General features: G+C 36.8%; 1 protein-coding gene across 6 annotated transcripts in view; it reads left to right on the forward strand.

Moving 5' to 3' along the window:
- The window catches only part of LOC145674975 (TOX high mobility group box family member 3-like), a 515,956-nt gene that overhangs the window by 424,468 nt on the left and 68,960 nt on the right, over positions 1 to 22,528 (forward strand). For all 6 annotated transcript variants that reach the window (XM_081745294.1, XM_081745297.1, XM_081745295.1 and 3 more), the window contains exons 3-5: positions 7,689 to 7,811; positions 17,499 to 17,626; positions 18,880 to 19,141. In XM_081745294.1, coding sequence (XP_081601420.1) covers positions 7,689 to 7,811; positions 17,499 to 17,626; positions 18,880 to 19,141 — 513 coding nt within the window. The remainder of the gene's footprint in view (positions 1 to 7,688; positions 7,812 to 17,498; positions 17,627 to 18,879; positions 19,142 to 22,528) is intronic.

Genomic DNA, 22,528 nt, shown 5'->3' on the forward strand with positions numbered 1-22,528 from the left:
ATTTCTCCAATCTGAGATGAATCTTTATTGTTAGGAGTGTTTTGCCCATTGAACATCATATATCACTGACATTATAATTAATTGTGTGTGTAATGGATTTGATTTTTATTTTTACATACTGCATGCAAGAAGAAAGAAAACACGGATCTTACATGAATTAGAAACTCCAACCAAGTAGGCTCAAATTTTGCAAACGGTGCGAGAAAATAATGGAGAAATCTCCCTTTTATGATGCCCCTTGCTGATTTTTTTTTTTAAATCGAGACGTCTTTCACTTGTGTTTATAAAGGGACATATACATATGTTGTGAGGAATGACAAGGAGATTCATGCTCGTATGTGAATGATGCACTGTGTGTGTGTATGTAAATGAAAATCTTTATGTTTGTGACTTAATAACTCTTGAACCATGGCTTTTATCATTTCACTTTGACGGTGCAACTTAGGGAAGGGAGAGGGAAATATATAAAAATGATTTAAAATGGCCATTATTAGTAACGAATCGATAGTTTTCGGGGTCGCTGAGATGAACAGTGACACTTCCGATGCCGTTTAAATTCAAATTCAGCTCTGCAACTTCGGGAGGGGGAGGAAGAAGGGGATATATATATATATAAATGAATGAAAGATATTAGTACCAAATCCATAACTTTCGGGGTCACTGAGATGAACAGTGACACTTCCGATGCCGTTTAAATGCAAATTCAGCCGACAACAGTAATATTTAATTTTTAGGACAGGAAACATTGTTTGTCGAAGTAACAGTAAAAAGTAACTAACTAATAGAACATATTATTAATTTTTCTTATTTTAAGTAGCGAAGCAGGTAATTGACGCTAGGATAGTATAATTACTAGCCATAGTTATCTGAAATATAATAATTAATAATAAACTGTATACCTACTTTTGTAGTCCACTATATATCCTGTTGCTGCATAACTTATCTATCTATCTATCTATCTATCTATCTATCTATCTATCTATCTATCTATATATATATATATATATATATATATATATATATATATATATATATATATATATATATATATATATATATATATATATATATATATATATATATATATATATTGCGTTCAATGTTAAAATAAGATAAATAAAAATGGCTAAGGATAAACGTGAATACTTCCATTTTATTATATTTTTTATTAGGTGTTAAAGATTGTGATTTGTATTTTCGAACAAGTAAAGCAAACTGAATATTGCGTAGCAACAAGTAATGGATACTTTTGATTGTTAATTTTCATGCATTTTCATACTACTTAACTCTTCTGAATTCCTATTTTAAGCTTCTTTGCTTCATAACTTTTCAATATGATTTTGATTGAAAAAGAGGAGAAATGATCCTATAAAAAGAATCATGAGATACAGCAAAACCAGAAGAGAAAAGTATCTTCAGGTTTATTTGAGAAGTATATTTATTATTCGAACGACCTCCGGGATGACAGAGAGTGATGAAGATTTGCTTTCTGGGGGCAAACGGAAAAAGAAAAAAAAGACACCAATGAGAGAGAAATGTTCATGTTTCGACAGCCGTTAAAAACTTGACAAGGCTGTGACAATCTTGGGACGCGGTAGGCGACATTATCCAATTGACATATCCTTGGTAACTACCAACTCGAGGTCCCTTGCTATCCATTCTGTGCGTCCTGATAGTCCCACTCTAGGCGTTGCAAACTCCAATACATGATCCTCGCGAAGAATAGCTTTCCCGAGACCCATTCGAAGCACACTTTTGTCAGATTTGTGTAGCTATTTGCGAAAAAATATTGACCTTTGTGTTTTATGCGTTGACATAAATCGCTTTGTAGGTATGTGTAGAATTAGTGTTTGGGGCGCATTTCTCAGGGCGGGGCTGAGAGGAGTGAGAGAGGGCGGGTATTTCTTTCTTTTTTTGCCTTTCCGAAGATTAAGCTACCAAAGTTGCCTGTTTGGTGAAGTATTGAAATTGCTAGACGAATGCTTGATATAAACTTTCTTTGAAAGCCTCTAGAAGAAATAAACACAGCTCGGAATGTGCGACAATGAGCATAAAATAGACGGAATGATGCGCGTGCTAACGTTACTTTTCTTTTCCTATTCTCCTAGTTGGTTTGTTTTCCGCCATTTTTCTTTCTTGTTACTCCAGAGGCAGGAATTACCCCCTCTTTTTCGATTCTTTCTAAATGATAATACCCCGTGAGCTACATGTTACGTTCAATTGATGGGAGCGTCATATACTAGTCATAAAATATCAAAACCGTTTTTTTGATGGGTTTGGTACGTTTCCTTCTTGTTCTGGATTTTTTTTTTTTTTGCTTTCTTTTCCTTTTTGTATCGATTTTCCTTTTCATACACGTGTTAGTGAAAACACCTGATTACAAGTTTATATACGTGATTCCATCATCATATGCAGTGTCCGTGATGTTCAGATTTACTCTCGACAAGCTCAACTTCGAATTGGAGAGTGAAAAAAAAAAGTGCAGTACAGTGGCGTAGGCCTTATGATACATTTTCTCCATGACCAGCGATTCTTTTTTTTTTTTTGTTTCTTTTTCTTTTGTTTTAGGAGTTTGGCTTACCAAAATCTCCAAAGTCTGTTTCATGCGTCTGTCTGGAAAATACAAAATGCCAAGAATTACTTGATGGATCACCATCAATTTTGGCCAGGGTATACAGAGTCAAAAGTAAGGAATGAAGCTCATTGGTGCCGATGATCCACCCAAATTGATCCAAAAATATGGACAATCAAATATCGGTTTTCCGTGTATTCCTATGGGAGTAGTTATGGATATCATCCTTGTTTGTTAGATGAGCCGCATTTCTGCTGAGATTACCGGGTTAGTATAACCCTCAGGATGCAAAAATACCAATCCGTCCGTGAAATATAACGATAAAAATAAAACTAAACGACTTCCTATTCCGAAGTCAGGGGCATAAATATTGTACATAAAGTTTACAAAACAAGAGATGAGAAAAGCTTTCCGGAAATCGAGACGAGAAAGAAGTCTGCGAGAGTTGAAGCGAGATTAGAGTTCTACCAATAAATAAATAAATAATAAATAAATAATAAATAAATAAATAAATAAAACGAGACGAGACGAGAAGTTACTTTTTCGTCTCGTTAACAACACGAGTTATAGTCCACATCACCTGAATTGGCGTATGGCGTCAACCAATTACAACAGTATGTTGTATATTTTACTTGTAAGAATCGTAATTTACTTGTAATTTTGGGCCATAATGTATTTTAAATATATACTAGGCAGATTCTGCTAATAGAAGAAAAGAAAGACCAAGAAATAATATAGTTATAATGTTCTTACAAGTAAATTACGATTCTTACAAGTAAAATATACAACATACTGTTGTACAATAAGCTTGCAATGCGCTGATTTCAAACCTTCAGTGACGAATTTAATGTTTCGCATTTGATTTTGTTCATATTTATTGTCATTTACGAGTGACTAGATTCGTTACTGAAGGTTTGGCAACAGCGCACTGCAAGCTTATTGGTTGACGCTATACGCCCATTCGAGTGACGCGAACTATAGTGACCTAAAGCGCTTCGATGCTTTGTGTTGCACAGAGATGGCTATTTTTTGCTATTGGTTGGGTACCCAGACTGAAGTTCACTATCTTTAATGGGGCCCGCGTTTACTAATCTCAAATAGGCTCACTCCAGTTCAGTTAAATTTCTAGTTTGAGGGAAATTTCCTAAATGTAGGGAGATTTAGCAAAAAGTATTTATTTATTTATTTATTTATTTATTTTACAAAAACATGGAAATCCAGGACTGATTGGCCAATATAAATGCTTGTTCTTCAGTAATAAACCATTACAGTAGCAATAGTGTGTGTATGTAGGTATGTATGTATGTATGTATGTATTCAAAGAAAGAAGCATAATTTGCACCTGTTGTTAGCTGGGCTTATCTGTGTATATTTTTGGTTAAAAAAATAAAAAAAAAAGCAAAAAACAAATATGGCTGACACTTCCATTAATAGCTAAATTAATCAGATCACAATTTGTCATAGATTGGCGTGGGAGACATGGGTTTATAACGTTACATTATATATTGCCTACAGTTCGTATATATATATATATATATATATATATATATATATATATATATATATTAGTTATTACCTAAATTAAAGATAAATTGAAGAAAAATACACTAATTTAGAATGCACATAAATCTATATTTGACGATAATAACGTATTTTAACCCCCTATTCAAAATTATTTATCTAACAAGTATGGCGACAGTCAAAATTGTATTGTATAAACCAAGGATGTTATAAAATAGAGGATCTGCCCTTACAACAAAATCTTGAAGCCATGCGTCACAGTTTTGCCACCCCTACTCTGCCCACTTCGCCCAATAGGATCGCAAAGTTTTGAGCCAACAATCATGGCGGAAACGAAAGTAGCCAATTAGGCGATGGATGAAACGAGAGTAGTTAATCAGACGTGCCGATGCTCGGTTGTTTTTGGCTTCATCGATTTAATAGGATGAAGATACATATGGGCAGATCCTCTATTTATAATATCCTTAATATCAACTTACTAAATATTTTCTTGTTCTTCTATAGATAGTGCTTGAGCACGGCTGCCCTGATCACAATCGAAATAAAGAATATACAACGTTATCGTTGTAGATTCGATTCCCGACAGGAGCTCATGTGGTTCGGATTCCACGTTAATCAGTAGGTCCACGTCTCATATAGCCTCGCTGCTGAAAGGAACGCTAAACTCAAAAATAACTAAATTTCTGTCATATGAGTAGGATACTTAACAAACTGGGGAAAATTTGATGAGGAAAGGCAAAATTTTGTGTCAGTTGAGGAAATTTTCTTAAGGAAACCTACGAAAACTGCTCTAGCTCAGACTCGCGGTCGCACGATTCCTTATTGAGACTTGAGATTGCTTGATTTCGCTCTTATTAAACTCATTAAGATATCGAAATCTATATCCTCAATGGAGCTCGCACTCACTCAGAGTTGAACTCTGACTTACTGCCATCCATTTATAGGACTCGTACTCACGCTCACTCGGGTTTATTTACTGAGCTCGAGGCCAATTGAGTTAGAGTTTCGAGTTTGTGCATAACTGTGACATGTATTATAAAGAACCTGTCTAAATATTTTAAAAATTATTCCTTAATATTTTCTAATGTAGACAAATACTATTAAATTAGGTGAAACCACTTACAGGATTGCACTTTCAGAAATGGCTCTTCATTGCGTCTGTTGTACTTTTTTTTTTTTTTTTTTTCAGAGAAGCAGTAACATGTCAAGTTATTATATTGATTACTAACCAGATTTATTCTCTTCGAGCCTATTTTTTATGAAGCGGGTTATATGTTGAGAATTTTAGTGGCGGAGGGGAAGGGTAGATATGAATGATGTTTTTTATGGTGGTGATAATAACAAGCAATTACTGTAATTTTGCTTTCTATATCAGCAAAAAGAGAGAGGAACCATTTTTTACATTTATTTTGCTGTTGTTGTTTTTTTAACGCATGGAATTTCCCTCGTTTTTTATTTCCTTCATTTATATACTGTACCTGAATTATAGACATAAATCCCCATAAAAACAATTCCCAATTACTGGTTGCATGTGCGAATTAACATAGGGATGTTGGAAAAGAGAATTCGAAACGAGTGTTAACTAATTTAAACCTGATTTAGTATGCAATAAATAACACGAGCCACGTAGTAATTACTGTCTCATCTTTTTTTTCTGGGTACTTTTTTTCTTCTGAGTGTGTTCTGTTATATATACTCTATAAAAATGAGTACACCAACAATATGATATAAACAATACTATTTAACGTTATAGTTGTATGCCGGAAAACATAGCACATTATTTTATTGGTAGTAAATTTTCAAATTGGTATTGTGTGATGGCGCTGTTAAAAATAATAATAAATGAAATATAACATTTTTTATTTTACACTTTTTGTCATTGTACAATAGCTAACTCGTATATACAGTATATAAAAAATAAGATTGACTTGTTGTCATACGTTTATCACGGTAGTATAATAATTTCAGCTTTCTTAATAGGATTAAACTTAAAAAAGAAATAGAAACATCATTGTATGGTGTAGATGTATTATTATTTGTATGGTGTAGATGTATTATTATTTGCGTCGTCTAATCAATATAATTGGCAACCGATTTGATAATTTATTTTATTTGGTGGGCTGTTTCAGTAGTGTCATTTCAGATTTGGCTTGGGGGGCAAGACCCCTTTATATGTAAAATTTCGCGTTTTTCACTGAGTTACTACTATTGATAAAATCTATATAAATCTCAAACTCGGGGGGATGCCCCTCCTGCCCCCCTAAATGACGCCCCTGCTATGTTTATACAGGTGTAGCCTCTTTTTATATATATATATAACTTTTTTTTGTAACACTTCCAAGCCTGGGAAGTCTTAGGTACAGCGTGCTCCATAAGTCCATATTCATTTATATAGCTAATATATCCTGGGTATCTGTGCTGTCCTTTATTATCGCTGGATAATATAATGTTCTGTGAGACATTTTTCGCAACATAGCTCGAGTCGCATTAACTGCTGGCCCCAACTTATAATTGAAAAAAAATGAAATGAAATATTTCAGTTTAACATCTCACCATTATGCCCTTTCAGGATAAAGGAGACGATGATTAAGGCACGTGAATGATGGTGGAAGAATTGGTGGAATGAGAATGTAGGAAGAAAGGGAGTACCCCGAGAAAACCCACGGTCACGATGATCTTTACCACAAGCTTTACTTGGCGGGGGATTGAACCAGGGACCCCACACACCACAGGAAAGCACTATACCACTGAGCCACCGTGCCCTCAACTTATCATTGCAGTTATAACGTACTTCCAGGATAATAACGTTTTCCGTGTTTGTGAATTCTTACTAAGCTTTTCTCGAAATTTGACACTCAGTTTCCCCATGGTGTTATACGTGTTCTTGCGCCCATGTAATGTACTTGCCATAACACGCTCTTCAAGCGTAAATCGGCTTAAATCGGTCATTATCTAAAGAAAAAAAATGTATGTATAACATTTTCAGTAATAATTGAATAACGTAACATCCTGTAGAATAGCCATGTCAGTCCATTGATAGCTATCCGAGCAAAAATCGGACAGAGAATGTGAGAAACGTATGTGATTTAGTTTGCGATAATAGGCATAGTAGTTATAATTAATTTTTGTTGAAAGGTTTCTGTTGCGTTACGTTTCACAATTTTTGCAAAGGCTCGTAAGGAATAAGATGCATGGGAGCCCCCATCGTATAACGGTTTGTTGCAACGCAACGTAAAATTTATGTTTTAGAGCGATAATACGCGTAACAGTTATAAATTCCCGTATGCAGAGTCGTTCGATTAACATATGTTTCATGCAGTAGTCAGGCCTTTAGTATGACGCTAATCGACTTTGCATAAGGCCCAATGACTTTTGCCCATTTTGCGTTGTTTTGCTGTACGTAGAATATTGCGAAGACTGGCAGGGAATGACCCCCATGGTTTTACTGTTCTTTAGTCGTTAAGTGTTCGCTACTGGCCTTCTCCGCGTTGTTTCGATATGTTCATATGTCTTTCAATAAAATTAAGGTGTTACATTTTATCCTGCACATATTTAACCGATTAAAATTATTGTTCTTTTTTCTTTCTCTTGACAGACATTTCACACACCGAGCTTCGGTGATGAAGAATTTGACATCCCACCCATAAATCCACACAGTGGCGCCACTGATAACAGCGGCAATTCGCAGAATAACATGGGTGGATATCAACAAACACCGGTAAGTTTGACATATGTGTAAAATACATAGAGTAATTATATAGTATCAGTGGTAAAATGTTTAATCTAAGTTAGCCTGCACCTTAAGGTGTAGGAGTAGAGTTATAACGCGCATTAGGAGCATAAAATATTTAGATATATCACTGTGTATTTTAACTGTAGACCTGTGTAAATTAGGCTAAACTAAGTTTAAGAGAGGCGTACAAGGATTCATCAATTTCAGTCATAATTGTTAAGTTGGATATTTACAAATGAATCGATGATTCATTCATTTCATATAATTCTGTTTTTATTAAATTTATCTGGTAAACTATACAAGACAGGCTTCAGCTGCGCATCAATAAGTAGAGCCACTTTAAAAGGGACAGTAGAGTAGTACGGTAGGGTAGAATAGAGTAAGATAGGAGTAGAAACGGGTTAGCTTAAGGTTAGGGACGTTTTAATTCATCTTCATAAAATTAACAGAGTGTAATTTCTCGTTTCTGAGTAAGTATACCAGCTGGAGCGGGCATTGTAAAGTTAACCACTTATCCGTTATGGATAGTCCTATAAATTACAGCGTTTGTACGTATGTCATGAATTTCTGGTGGAAAAAGCACTAACCGACTTCTGCTAGGTGGCCCATAAAAGCAAGAATGCTACCTAAACCACTCCAGGCAGTACTGCAGCAGGGTAGCCCGCGCGGAAGTGCATCCGTAGGGAACAGGCGCATCAGATATGGTAAACGAGCATAGTGGTAAAAACGCTTACCAACTTCTGCTGGGTAGCGACTAAAAGCAATAATGCTAGTGGAGCCTTTCAGAGCAGGAATGCAGCTGGGAGTGCATCCGTAAATAACAGGCGCGTCAGCAACGGTGGGGATGTACGTACGCGAAGACAGTGGATAAACACTTCATTTGTAATAAAAACATGTATTTAGTATTTTTATTTACATTTTGTTATAAATTACAAGTGGAATTAGAATTTACCTTATAGCTACTACTACGAAGATTTAAGATTCTTGCGCACAGTATGTGCTATTTCCGTCATTACTCACAATTCCAGGATCAATCTAATAAATAATCTTTCGTGCTTAGTTCAGCGACACTTCAATGATTTCACTTCATTACTTCGCACACCAACCTTACATTTGCATACCTTACATTCATCTTGCTACACATCTCAGGAAGATCACAACATATATATATATATATATATATATATATATATATATTTTAATTACCCAGTGATCTGTCAGTAATTATATTTAATATTTCTTCCTGTAAACTTTAATGGATCTCTGTTGTAAATCGTTACCATTTTCAAAATAATAAAAATACAAACTTACGCAAAAAATTGATCTACATAGTTTATGACATTAGGGGATTGGTCAATTAAAACAATAGGAATTCCTGTAATATTGACATTGATCCTGCAATTCGACATCCCATAGTACCGTTTTAGTTCTGCTCGTGCGTGGTTGGTTAGAGTGGACTTTAATGTTCGTTTCCAAGGCAAAATGAGACGTGAACCTACAGTTTAAGGTGTAATCGAGGCCACCGAGAATCGAACTCGGAAACCCATGGTGCTAAAGGCACGCACAAGCCAATAGACCAGCGGAAAGGAGTTATATGTTGCGGGTGGATTTCTATTTTTGGAAGCAGATACACTTTAGGAGGGCTTAACCATTATGAGTATAAATAAAGCGTGTGGACATTTGCTGTAAAAACCACAGTGCATGAAACAGCAGTGTGCTAGTTGACTACTTAAAGGCACGAAGGTTAATGAGAAAACTGGTTCACTCGAGCAAACGGTTCTACCAAATAGGAAATGTATGAGTAAAATACGATGTGAATAATTTTTCGTGAAGGAATGAGTGTGAATATAAGTAATTACTGTCAGTGCACAGCATATTGAAATGATTTTTGAGTGATAGTGAAAGTATTGTTTGCGTAAGTGTCCTATTCTCGTTTAAGCGTATACCCCCCGTCCCTGACGCGCTTGCTCCTTCCAGGCTACCGCTTGGGCCCGCATGATACAGTCCTGCCCTAACTCGATTAGATAGCATTCGTGCTTTTTTATGGTCACTTAGCACAAGTTGGTTCGTGCTTTATGCGCTGTAGTTTCTATGCCATACGTTCACGCTGTATTTATACTAAGCCCTCCTGAAGTCAATCTACAAGTGGTAATGGAGCTCCTTATTTAGTGCTAAAAGAGATACAAATTCACTAACCTAACCTGAAAATGTAAGAAGTCTTTCAAAATTTGGTAGGACCATGTGCTCGGGTAATGCCGAGAAAATATTCAATAACTACATCGTTCTATTGAGAACATATTTCTGTTACAGGCAACATTCCTGTAATATCGATTTGTGTCGCTTAAGGCGCTTCAGTCACCTTCTATTGATAATGCCTAAGAAGTTAATATTACAGTTTCTAGTGACGAAGTTGGGAAACAATTTCCCTATTGCCTTGGTTCACTTTAAGTGGTTAATTCAAATGAAAATTTCAATGGGAAAAGAGTTTAATTCAAAAGTAGGTCGTTAAAATTGTTGAAATTATCTCAATTGTAATTATCTTTTAATATTATGGAGAAGTAAATAGTAATGAAGCTCTGTTCTTCCTATTTTATCACGTCTTGAAAAAGGAGGAAAAAGTTAATGTAATTACCGACTGAAGCAGAATCCATTACAAAGATGCTGGTTACTCATGTGGAACGTGTGATGTTGGTTTCTCAACCTGGTGGTGGGTGGAGTCAATCGAAAATGGCTGCATTCAAAATTCCATTGTTGACGACAGATTAAGCCTTTTCAGTTGCGCCTCCAGGTGAACGAACCTGAATAAAGGGACCCAGTATTGACCGCCAGTGTTTCTCATCATCCCGTCACACTTGAGAGAACCGGCGGACTGCAGCTTAATCCGTTTGCTTTTATTACTACAAAATATACACACACACATGCACACGTTTAGCTCCATCGACTTTCTACTCTTCAAGCACTCTGGATTGAATTTTGTTTCGAAACAGGCCGAAAACTGTTAGATGTGTGAGTGTTTGGCAGACGGTAAACCATTCCTTTTCTCGTTGGTAAGATAGCTGAGAAAACACATGCCTTGTTGAGTGTCCACGTGACATATCCCAAAGTCATACGCTTTAACCGCAAACTGATCTACCTTTTTTCGCTATTTTTATTGTTATTGTTATTATTAGATCCCACAAATTGCCTTCGACTCGTGCTTCTAGTTCAAGTCATTTTGTGGTGTAATGTAATGAACTGTATTTGGGTAACGAAATATATATATTTCCTGTTTGAGGAAACTCTTCTGAGTAACGTAGAATTATAATGATGATGATAGTAAACCAGAATTCCTCTTCGAACGTTTTATATCGTGCCATTCTTTCGAAAGTTATTCTCTTTTAGTACGCCTTTATAACTTGGTTATTGTACTGGTGATTTTTCTTTAGCTTATAAATCCTCCCGCATGATAGAATGAGACAAGTTCACACGCGCACAATTTCTTACATTCTTTTAGCAATGTCCTGGTGCACACCTTGTTCCCTATTACGTATCAGCTATTACCTACTGCGAGTCCACACTTTATTGAAAACTCTGTATCGTCTGTAACATGTGAATCATTTTATTAATTGGAAGACACATCTTATTTTCCATCTTTTTATTTTCTGTCCCCTGTCTATTATTTTCCCATCTTAAGCGCAAACTTGATTTCAAATTTCTTACATACTGGCATTTGTGAATCGTTTTATTTACCCTAAGCGCACGTCTGACTTCAATCTGTGTATCGTCTGTTACATGTCAATCATTTTATTGATTGTGAGCGCACATTTCCAAACTTCTCATTTCCTGTCACCTGGCTGTTGTTTGGCCACATTGGAATGCAAATGTAATGCTCGAACTTTTTATCTAGCTGTTAGTCATTTTATTTACGTGGAAACCTTTATCTCCAGCCACTTAGTAACCACTTTATCTACGGCATTTTTGAAACTATAACCATAACTATTGGCGTGACAGCCCTTCGCGGGCATGATCCGCTTCAAAGCCATCTGTTGGCAACCGGTGGAACTACGTTCAGCCTAGTAACGAACACGATCAGTGTTGCACGTCATCCTTCCTGTAACAAGCATATCAGAAACTTTCTAGACCTAATGGCCGTCACATCTTTTATTCGCGTGAGTCCCCGGTTTGCCTTGCGACGCTGGGTGCAAGGTGAAAATTGGGGTATATCGGCCTGGAATCGAACCCAGGCCCATTCGGACTTGAGTTCAGCTACTAGACTACGGAACTCTGCATTTTTTTTCTATTACTGCCATTCTAACTAATGTCACGTCCAAATACTTTACGTATCTCAGTGCAGGGTTTAAGATCCATTATATTCAATGAATCTCGCGTTTACTAATTTCAGCGAGGCTCACACTCACACTTGATCGAGCTCAGGCTCGGGCTAGCTCAATCTCGAGCATGCTTAGAACTCAGGCTCACTGTGCTTAATAGAGATTGTGCTTTATCGTGCTCGGCTTACTAACATTTTAGGAGCTCGCAGTCGCTTTCGGATAGGGCCGACTCCAGATTCGCACTTGACTTATAGAGCTAGTCCTCACCCAGGCTTTCTCTCAATTATTGAGCTGCACACGGAAATTCGGACATTTCTTCAGTGTACATTATATTGCCAAGTTATTTATATATTCTTGCACTCTGAGAAATGTAAAGCTCCTTCGTGGCTAAGCGGTTAGCGTACGCGCCTTTGGCGTGGGCCACTCGGGTTCGATTCCCGGCAGGAGCTCATGTGGTTCGAATTCCATGTTAATCAGTAGGTCCCGTCTCATATAGCCTCACTGCTGAAAGGGACGTTAAGCTCAAAATCAACTCAACTCAACTCTGGAAAATGTACTGTTTCGGATGTTGTAAAAGTCAAAATCTTTAGATGTTACATAGGTATACATGTCTTTTAATTAAACATAAAATAGTCAATTTTACGTTGTCTTTCACGCATAGTGTTCTTTAGTACTGCGATGTTCTTTGGTTTAATAGATTAAAAAATAAACACCAAGGCATACGGCTGATTGGCTAGACGTGTTGAAAAAAATTCAATATTTGATTAGTAATTAATTGATAGAATACAAAAGAAGTGTAGCTACTATGTTGGAGGTACTTCCGTACATATAAAGGGTTGTTTTGGATCAGGAGTTTTGTAGCATTTTCTTCAAAATGATGTTTTATTGCATAATGGACTTTGTTTGGATACGAATTCATGTCCACAGATAGCTAATCAAAATATAGGACACAATAAGGATGTCTATATCCACACAAAACCGTGAGACAAAAGGAAAAGATGAAAGCCTTTGAAATAAGGTGCTAAAGAAAAAAAAAACTGTGGAAATTAGGTGGGCAGACAAGGTATCAAATGAGGAAGTACTGAAAATGGTAGAAGAATAAAGGAATGCTTTGAGGAATACAAAGACAAGATAGGATGATTGGACACATTATGGGAGATGGAAGAATTATGCTAATAGCAATCGAGGGAATTCCAGAAGGAAACATACGTACAAGACGACCATGATTGATTTATACGGATCAATTAATAGAAGATATAGGGAGAAGAAAAGCTACAAAGAAATGAGAAAGATTGGCTCAGGATTGGTAAGGATGGAAAGCTGCTTCAAACCAATCGAGAGATCGTGGACTTAAGGTGATGATGATGAACCCTTACCCAAATCAAAACTCATCGTATTTGAAGTGCACAAAGAAGTGAAAAGAAATACACGCTCGTGGTAACCTTCGGGTAACATGTAGATGATTTATAAAGATTAACTAATTTATTTTTCAATGTTTACTCTTAACTCGTAATACCCGTAACTAGCTTTTTCAAAAGATTCAATTGTAATATATCACGATCATGTTGTTTATACTCTTTGCAGATGACAGATTGAAGAAATGGAGAAATCTACGATACATTAGGCCATAATGTTAGAATAAGTTGTTTTAAATGTAATCGAGTAGGCGGGGCTGGTGAGGAAAGTAATAGAAATATATAAATTATATGCACTGGATATATATATTACATCACCTGCATTTCTCCTTTCACACACTACTCTAGTTTTCGATATAAAAATACCGCTGACCTCATTCCAATAGTTCTGTAGACCTTGAGTTGTTGGATGAAAACGAGTTTGGCCAAATTGCCACAGACTATTATTATTATATTATACTCTTGCTATAAGTATACATACATTGCTTGAATAATTAATCTTAGTTCGAACCTCGATGCTAGTCATTCTGGTTTTAGCTCTCCCCCCCCCCCGTTTCTTCTAAGAATGGAGAGTAATTAGCTTTTATTTTTGTTTAAGTGCGTCCTAAGAGACGCCTTCTGACTAGTAGTATCATTTCAGATTTTGCCGGGAGGTGGAGGGAGAGCGAGATTGTCCCGACATAAGTTTTACTTTTTTCCATTAGTATATTAGCTGAAATGCACGTTCTTCGCACGGGAAAAATAGGTTTATGGAAAGATATTTTGATCCCCTCCCCCCTTAGAATACGTATTTCAGTGAAAGTGTAATGATAATAATACAGAAGTTTCTCTACTTTTGGCATACATTTTGAAACATCGTACCCCCACAGAATACGTTCTTTAATTAAATTGCTGTTATCGAAAATCCAGCTCCAAGTGGGTGTTATATTCCAAAAGTAATTTGAAACGGGTCAGCAGTTTTCTCGACCTCAAAAACTATGAATTCGACATTAATTTCAGTCAACTTTTGACATTTTTTTTTACCTTTTCTCCCCTCCCCACCTTTGCCGATGGGGCTGAACCTTGGCGTCACTATTTCAGCGACACCGGTAGCTATGGATTGCACACTAATATCGGTCGTTTTTTTTATTTGTCACCCCCTCCCACTCACCCTAAGTGTACTAGGGGTCTCACCCCCACTGAAACTGAAGTTGGACTTAAAAAGAGCATTATAAATGTCACCAATCATCTTAGGGATTCTGAAAATTACGGATTCGACACTAGTATCTGTTGTTTTTGATTATTTTTACATGTTATCATTTCCTCTCTTCCACGAGTGCTGATAGAGGCTGAACTTTGACTTAAATGGCATCGAGAGTGTCATTATTCATCCCAACGGCCCCGAGAACTATGTATTCTATAACTAATCTCGGTTATTTTTATCTCACCATCTCGAACTCCTCCCTACAGCCTTAATTACAACCACAGTACTCTTTTCTAGACTGTTAAGTAATGTGTGTACAAAGTTTGGTTAAAATTTCTCAAGGTGTACCAGAGTTACGCTGAAACGTGTATATATATATATATAAAGGGCGGATCCAAGGGGGGCTAAGGGGCTATAGCTTCCCCCTCCCCTTGACGCTCAGGTTTACACTGGATAAAATGGGCTTCAGTTTTGCTTTACAATGGATAAAACGGCAAATTATGGTTGAGCCCTTCCCTTGATCATATCCTGGATCCGCCACTGTTGGCATGCAATTCATTAAATAGTATCTGTTGTTGAAACTCAGGAGTCAGTTACCCCGTGCCTTCCTCAAATGACGTCACTGCGTCTGACATATCTTAAGCCTACATAATCTCAGTAATTGAAATGAAACGAAATTTCTAGTTTTTTTTTTTTTTTATTTCACGACTAAGCCCTGTAGACTAAATGAGACTGATAATTATGAAATAATTAGTGGGAGGAAACGAGAGAATCCCGATAAAATCCACTGACACAATATTGTCCATCACAAACTCATGTGGACTGGAATCGAACTCACAATAGAGGTGAGCCCTCTACGAGTGAGCACTATGTCCCCGAGCTCAATAATTGAGCACGAGCTGAAACTCTGGGCTGAGCAAGTGCGAATCCCATAGCAAGCCAGAGAGCCCTTATCGTGCGTGAATCTCATTGTGGGTAGCAAGCCTGGAATAGCTTGGATCTTATTGGGGGTAGAAAGTCTGGAATAGCTTGTATCTTATTGGGGATAGAAAGTCTGGAATAGCTTTGATCTTAATGTGGGTAGAAAGTCTGGAATAACTTGGATCTTATTGGGGTAGAAAGTCTGGAATAGCTTGGATCTTATTGGGGGTAGAAAGTCTGGAATAGCTTGGATCTTATTGGGGGTAGAAAGTCTGGAATAACTTGGATCTTATTGGGGGTAGAAAGTCTGGAATAGCTTGGATCTTATTGGAGGTAGAAAGTCTGGAATAGCTTGGATCTTATTGGGGGTAGAAAGTCTGGAATAACTTGGATCTTATTGGGGGTAGAAAGTCTGGAATAGCTTGGATCTTATTGGGGGTAGAAAGTCTGGAATAACTTGGATCTTATTGGGGGTAGAAAGTCTGGAATAGCTTGGATCTTATTGGAGGTAGAAAGTCTGGAATAGCTTGGATCTTATTGGGGGTAGAAAGTCTGGAATAACTTGGATCTTATTGGGGGTAGAAAGTCTGGAATAGCTTGGATCTTATTGAGGGTAGCGAGCGTGGAATAGCTTGGATCTCATTGAGATTAGTGGGCGCGAACGAAATTGAGGATACTGAACCTGTCCACGAATTCAAAACATCTATTTCTGATCTAGCAATTAACGGCAAGGGTCATTAAGTCACTGGTCATGATTTACGGGGCTCATTTTTCAAACCCGATATCCCTGACTCACACAAACACAACGAGAGAGAAAGAAAACGTAGATTGATTTAGAGAACAGAATTACAGTGCTGCACCCTAGTCTTACGGATCTTCCTGAATTACTGGGCCTGTGATAGTTCTTGTGGATTACTGCGTCTGACGATTTCTGGGAAAGTATATTGACTGAGTGTGATATTGCATTGACCTGTTCTAGTTCAAAAGATCCTCGGTTCGATTCCAGACCACGAAGTCTTCTGATAGCGAAATCGTATCAGTGGATATTCTTGTGGTTCTATTACTTTTCCCCATTCCACAAATTCTGTCATCACTATATTTATCTTTCATCTTCTTTGGCCTCCTGGAATTACCGTGAAACAGCAAACTACAGTTCTTAGTTCATTCAGTTTCTTATAGTCTACTCTGGAGTTCCAAGTTCGAGTACCTTTTCAGTTATCTCAAGATTCCATGTGAACTAAAGAATTCTGAGCACTTACAACAACGAAAGTCGAACACGAGTGTACACGCACCAAATTGTTAAAGTGGTACTTAAGAGGCCTCATCACTGCGAAATTAAAATACCACTTATTTTACAGTAATTATGTGATATCTTCAAATAGATAAAAGATAATCGAAAAGTGGAACAAGACCTCCCTAGACAATATTATTCTGCTTGAGATACCGTTATCGTGACTCATTTATCTGCTTTCGATTTCTAGACATTTAGAAAATCGGCAATTATTTTCGCGTTTCTAAATAACTGCAAACGGAAAGCTACTAGGTGACTCGTGATAACGGTACCTCATGCAAAATAACGTCGTCTAGGGAGGTCTTGATCCACTTTTCAATTATCTTTTATCTGTTTGAAGATATCACATAATTACTGTAAAATTAGCAGTATTTTAATTTCGCAGTGATAGGGACTCTTGAGATAAGAAAAATATTCTTTTAACATTTTGACTACTACTGAATTTAACAAATATTAAATTAATTGTATTATAGCTATGAATTAATTTATTTATAATTGTCTATGCCAATAAAATTAGCATCTTCTATAATGTTTGCTTATATTTTCTTGCAGATGTCCCTTGCGTGCTCACAAGCTATGAGTCAGACCACTACAGATAGCTTAGCAATGAGTGAACCTGGTTATCCTCCGCCAATGTACATGTCAGGACTACCAGAACATTCCATGGGAATCAGCGTCAGGTAGGGTTTAGTTCACGCTACCTTATATATATATATTTAGCTCATTTGGGTCTCAAATTCACAACGTTATTTGGGCTATGATTCGCAGTTCTCAAGTATTTCATAGAGTTGGCGTACAGAGGCGTTAGTGTGCAACCATTATGCATTAGTAATAGTATTATTGTCAGTGATTTTGTAAAATTGTTGAAGCAATTAATTTTACCTGAATAAATATGTTTTTCAGTCCATAACTCCACTTAGTAATCGTTATTACTTACTTTGTGCTCTCGCCACCTGTGTAACAATTCTATAAACTTTTGAATTCTGTATCTAGCTGTTAATCATCTGGGTTATTTGTTCTTGGAATAAATTTCGATCAACAGAAAAGTGATTGACATAAAAAACATAGGCCTATTAGCAGTGTTTAAATTGGAAAAAAGCAGAGGCGTTAGTTAAAATTATAATTATGTTTTATTATAATTTTGACTTAACATTCCGGTTATTTAAATATGGTTACAAAAATGGCGAAGTATTTACTTGCTCAAGGTCATTGTCCCGCAGTGGTGCCAATACGCGGTCAATACGCATTTCAAAAATTCCCGTGATTCTGTGTCACCTTGTATAAGGTCATTTCTTCCTATGACATGCACATGGTGCAGTAGAACATTTAATATTTAGTTCAAAAAGGCGATCCAAGATAGGATGTTACTGGATGCGGGAAGTTTGAAAGCAAATATACTTCGTTAAATGAAACGACTGACCTCTTGCGCCTACTTAATGATAGAACGTACAGCGTCCTTCCGGTAGGACGTAACGCCCTAAAAGTCCTACCATGTTCATCTATAAATGAAAGTACTTTGTGTACTTCAGCAAGACGGAAAGTTCTCGTGGTGGAAAGAGCATGAACTCTATAGATATACCACATTGACTTGACGCCTAGTCTTCCGTTCCAAGTGCTGCTATCGGCTGAAGAAAGTCCACTCCCTTTCTCTCGCTTAGCAACAGCTGAACCCTTATTGGCTCAGCGCGTGGGTGTGTGAGAGTGTGAGCTTTAGTTCGTATTTTTGCCATGGATCAAGACATTTTGGCAGCACAATAGTTGTAGCGCAGAAAAATCATGTTGGTCATGGCAGGACGGCGACTCTGTACAAAAGTCCTTCCGAAAGGCTCTTTCGGAAGGACGTAGGCGTGTACGTTCTATCATTAAGGCCTAATATAAGTGAAAGTACTAAAAATATAATGTAATATAAATGATTTTTTTTGGTCTTTTTCAGTTCATCATATAGCAGTCAACAACCAACGTACACCATGGCAGGACCGGGCCAACAGGGTTCCCAGATGATGATGATGCAACAACAACAGCAGCAACAACCTCAACAACAACAGCAGCAGCAACAACAACAACATTCGCAGATGATGATGGGTCACCAGGGGATGGCAGCACCACAGTATGGTCGCTCTCCCCAGGGAAACAGCCCACCGGGTCAAGAGACTACCAGTGAAGATAGTGACGATAGTACGCCTCATACTGCTATGGTGAGTTTCAGTTTTGTGTCCTTTTGTGTGGGAGTTATATACAAGTAAAACGTGTCTTGAGTTGCAGGCAGGCTGGCGTAATCGAGCGCCTATAAGGCGTTAAACTAGCTAGTCGCATGTTCGAATCATATATTGTTCTTTCGCCTATGTTTCCATTTATTTTTCATCGCCTCCTTTAGCCTAGAGCAAAGTTTCTCAAAGTATTTTCAAGTGGAGCAACTTTTATTAGCCAATATTCTACGGACAACGCTGCTCTTGCCCCTTCGAAACAGAATCCATATTCATGTATGTAAAATACAATGCTTTAGCATTTATAGCTATATCAACCAGTGTACTTATATTTTTAAAATAATTATATATAAAAAAAACTTAATTTTATATTAGTATTACTATAGGGCGCGAAATTTCAGATCAGAAAGTTTGGTTGCCATCTTTTCTTACGATTCGAAAACCAACAAATGCCAAATACCTAGCCCCGAACTAAAGTTCTCTGCATTATAGAAGAAAGTAAGTACATATGTATTTGTTTCAAATATTTCAAGGCTACCAAGCATATTATTCACATAGTATCCAGATAATTGATAATAAAGCGGACAACTGATAGTATACGATAGGTGATTAACAAAGCGGATGCCTGAATTTATCTGGATAATGAATAACAAACGGATTGATAGTATCCGAATAACAAAACGGATTTCTAATATTATCTGACAAGTAAACCTTACGTTTGGGTGAATCGAGTTGCTGACTGAGACACACATGAAAAAGTAGTACTAAATGTGATTAGTATTTCAGTGAAGTTTTAGGTGCGAAGCTCCAGGGGTTTAGGAGATACAGCTACCAGAACATCACATGGAAGTACAGAATAGTCTTCATACAGTTGGAGGTAAAAGCTCTGTAAGACCTCTTGTAACGACAAAAGGTGCATAACAAATATATGGGTACATATTAGGACTAGGGGGAAGTCATATAGTAAGGGTATATCTGACGGCGGCCATCTTGAAATCCGCCATTTTGAATCAAGCTTAAGTTTTTAAAATAGGAATAGGGTCATGTGATACATGATTTAAGACTCAAATTTAATCAGAAGAACAATGGTGCCGTTAATTTTGATTTACGCGCAATTGGTAAAAAGTTACAGGGAAATTAAATATTGTTGCAGCATATGTATTAGTTCTTTACCCCACCTTGTAAATTTTGTTTTAATGATAATAATTAAATAAAAAGCAGGTGGATAAATATTAGGTCTATGGTAAGAGTTGCATTGATGGCGGCCATGTTCAAATCCGCCATTTTGAATCAGACAAAAGTTTTAAACAAAACGCATAACAGTGAGACCTTATTAATAGCAAATTTTACCATAACCATTTTTAACAATTTTTGCTTTATCATTAACCAGCACAAAGTTAAATGGATCGCTTCTTACGACTACTGCTTTGACGGAATTGTTAACGACAAATGTGTCAAGTGTAACTCGATTGCCTGTGTCAGGTGTGCTCACTGTGAGCAAAGCATTTGTGCAAGTCATGCACTCTTTTCTGAATTACATATTGATTGTACTAATTGAGGACTTTTCTGGAAAACACCAAAGACCCAAGTTCAATTATGACTCAGTTCCACTTTGGTCATTTTTATTTAAATTAGCAACTTGTTTATGCGATAACAAATGCTGGTTAATGATAAAGCAAAAATGGTTATACCGTTGGATTTATGGTAAAATTTGCTATTAATAAGGTGTCACTGTTATGCGTTTTGTTAAAACTTTTGTCTGATTCAAAATGACGGATTTAACAAAGCCGTCAACAAGGCAACTCTTACCATAGACCTAATATTTATCCATCTGCTTTTTATTTAATTATTATCATTAAAACAAAATTTACAAGGTGGGGTAAAGGACTAATACATATGCAGCAACAATATTTAATTTCCCTGTAACTTTTACCAATTGCGCGTAAATCAAAATTAACGTCACCATTGTTCTTCTGATTAAATTTGAGTCTTAAATCATGTATCACATGACCCTATTCCTATTTTAAAAACTTAACCTTAATTCAAAATGGCGGATTTCAAGATGGCCGCCGTCAGGTATACCCTTACTATATGACTTCCCCCTAGTCCTAATATATACCCATATATTTGTTATGCACCTTTTGTCGTTACAAGAGGTCTTACAGAGCTTTTACCTCCAACTGTATGAAGACTATTCTGTACTTTCATGTGATGTTCTGGTAGCTGTATCTCCTAAACCCCTGGAGCTTCGCACCTAAAACTTCACTGAAATACTGACCACATTTAGTACTACTTTCTCATATGTGTCTCAGTCAGCAACTCGATTCACCCAAACGTAAGGTTTACTTGTGAGTATTATCAATCATCGTAGAGTAACTGATATATCACTGCTGGATTAAAAAAAAAAAAAAAAAACTCCCTGGCGATACGTCACAAAGGGCTATGATCAGCCGGATTACTTTTAGCTTGTTGATGGTGTGGTAAGCGCGTAACCTCTCATCACCATCAAAACTGTAACACTGTTATTTATTAAAAGTGATTTGGTTTTTGGTCAGATTTTACTTTTATTTTAAGCAATCAGTTCCAAAGCTAAAATAAACGACATTTAAATGGTAGCCATTGCTGTAATACAAAGCGAGATAAAATTTCAGAACGAAATTCTTATAAAAATACCCTGTATATCATTTTCAAAGGGCTGTTGCAGACCTTCGCGTTGGCGGTTCAGGTGATCCCCCTAATTATCACAGAGTAATGATTGATACATCGTTGGGAAGCTTATAGAACACAGAATTATGCTTCTAGACCAATTCAGTGAAAAGATATCTTGCCTTATATGGAACCGTCCTGAAAATAAATGTAATTTACGTTAGAAAAACTGAGACAAAAAATTGGCCAAATTTGTGGTCCCCTCTTGGGCGCTTAAGAGGCCTCATCACTGCGAAATTAAAATACCGCTAATTTTACAGTAATTGTGTGATATCTTCAAATAGATAAAATATAATCGAAAAGTGGAACAAGACCTCCCTAGACAATATTATTTTGCGTGAGATACCGTTATCAAGGCTCATTTATCTGCTTTCAGTTTCCAGCCATTTAGAAAATCGGCATTTATTTTCGCGTTTCTAAATAACTGCATACTGAAAGCTACTAGGTGACTCGTGATAATGGTACCTCATGCAAAATAATATTGTCTAGGGAGGTCTTGATCCGCTTTTCGATTATCTTTTATCTATTTGAAGATATGACATAATTATTGTAAAATTAGCGGTATTTTAATTTCGCAGTAATAGGGACTCTTAAAGGATATTGTAATGGCCAACAATATTCTTCCTGTTACGCATACAGTTACACAAGCAGAAGAAAAGTAGAAATATACTG

Source organism: Thermobia domestica, chromosome 18 (genome assembly GCF_964235325.1).
Source record: "Thermobia domestica chromosome 18, izTheDome1.hap1.1, whole genome shotgun sequence".
NCBI lineage: Eukaryota > Metazoa > Arthropoda > Insecta > Zygentoma > Lepismatidae > Thermobia > Thermobia domestica.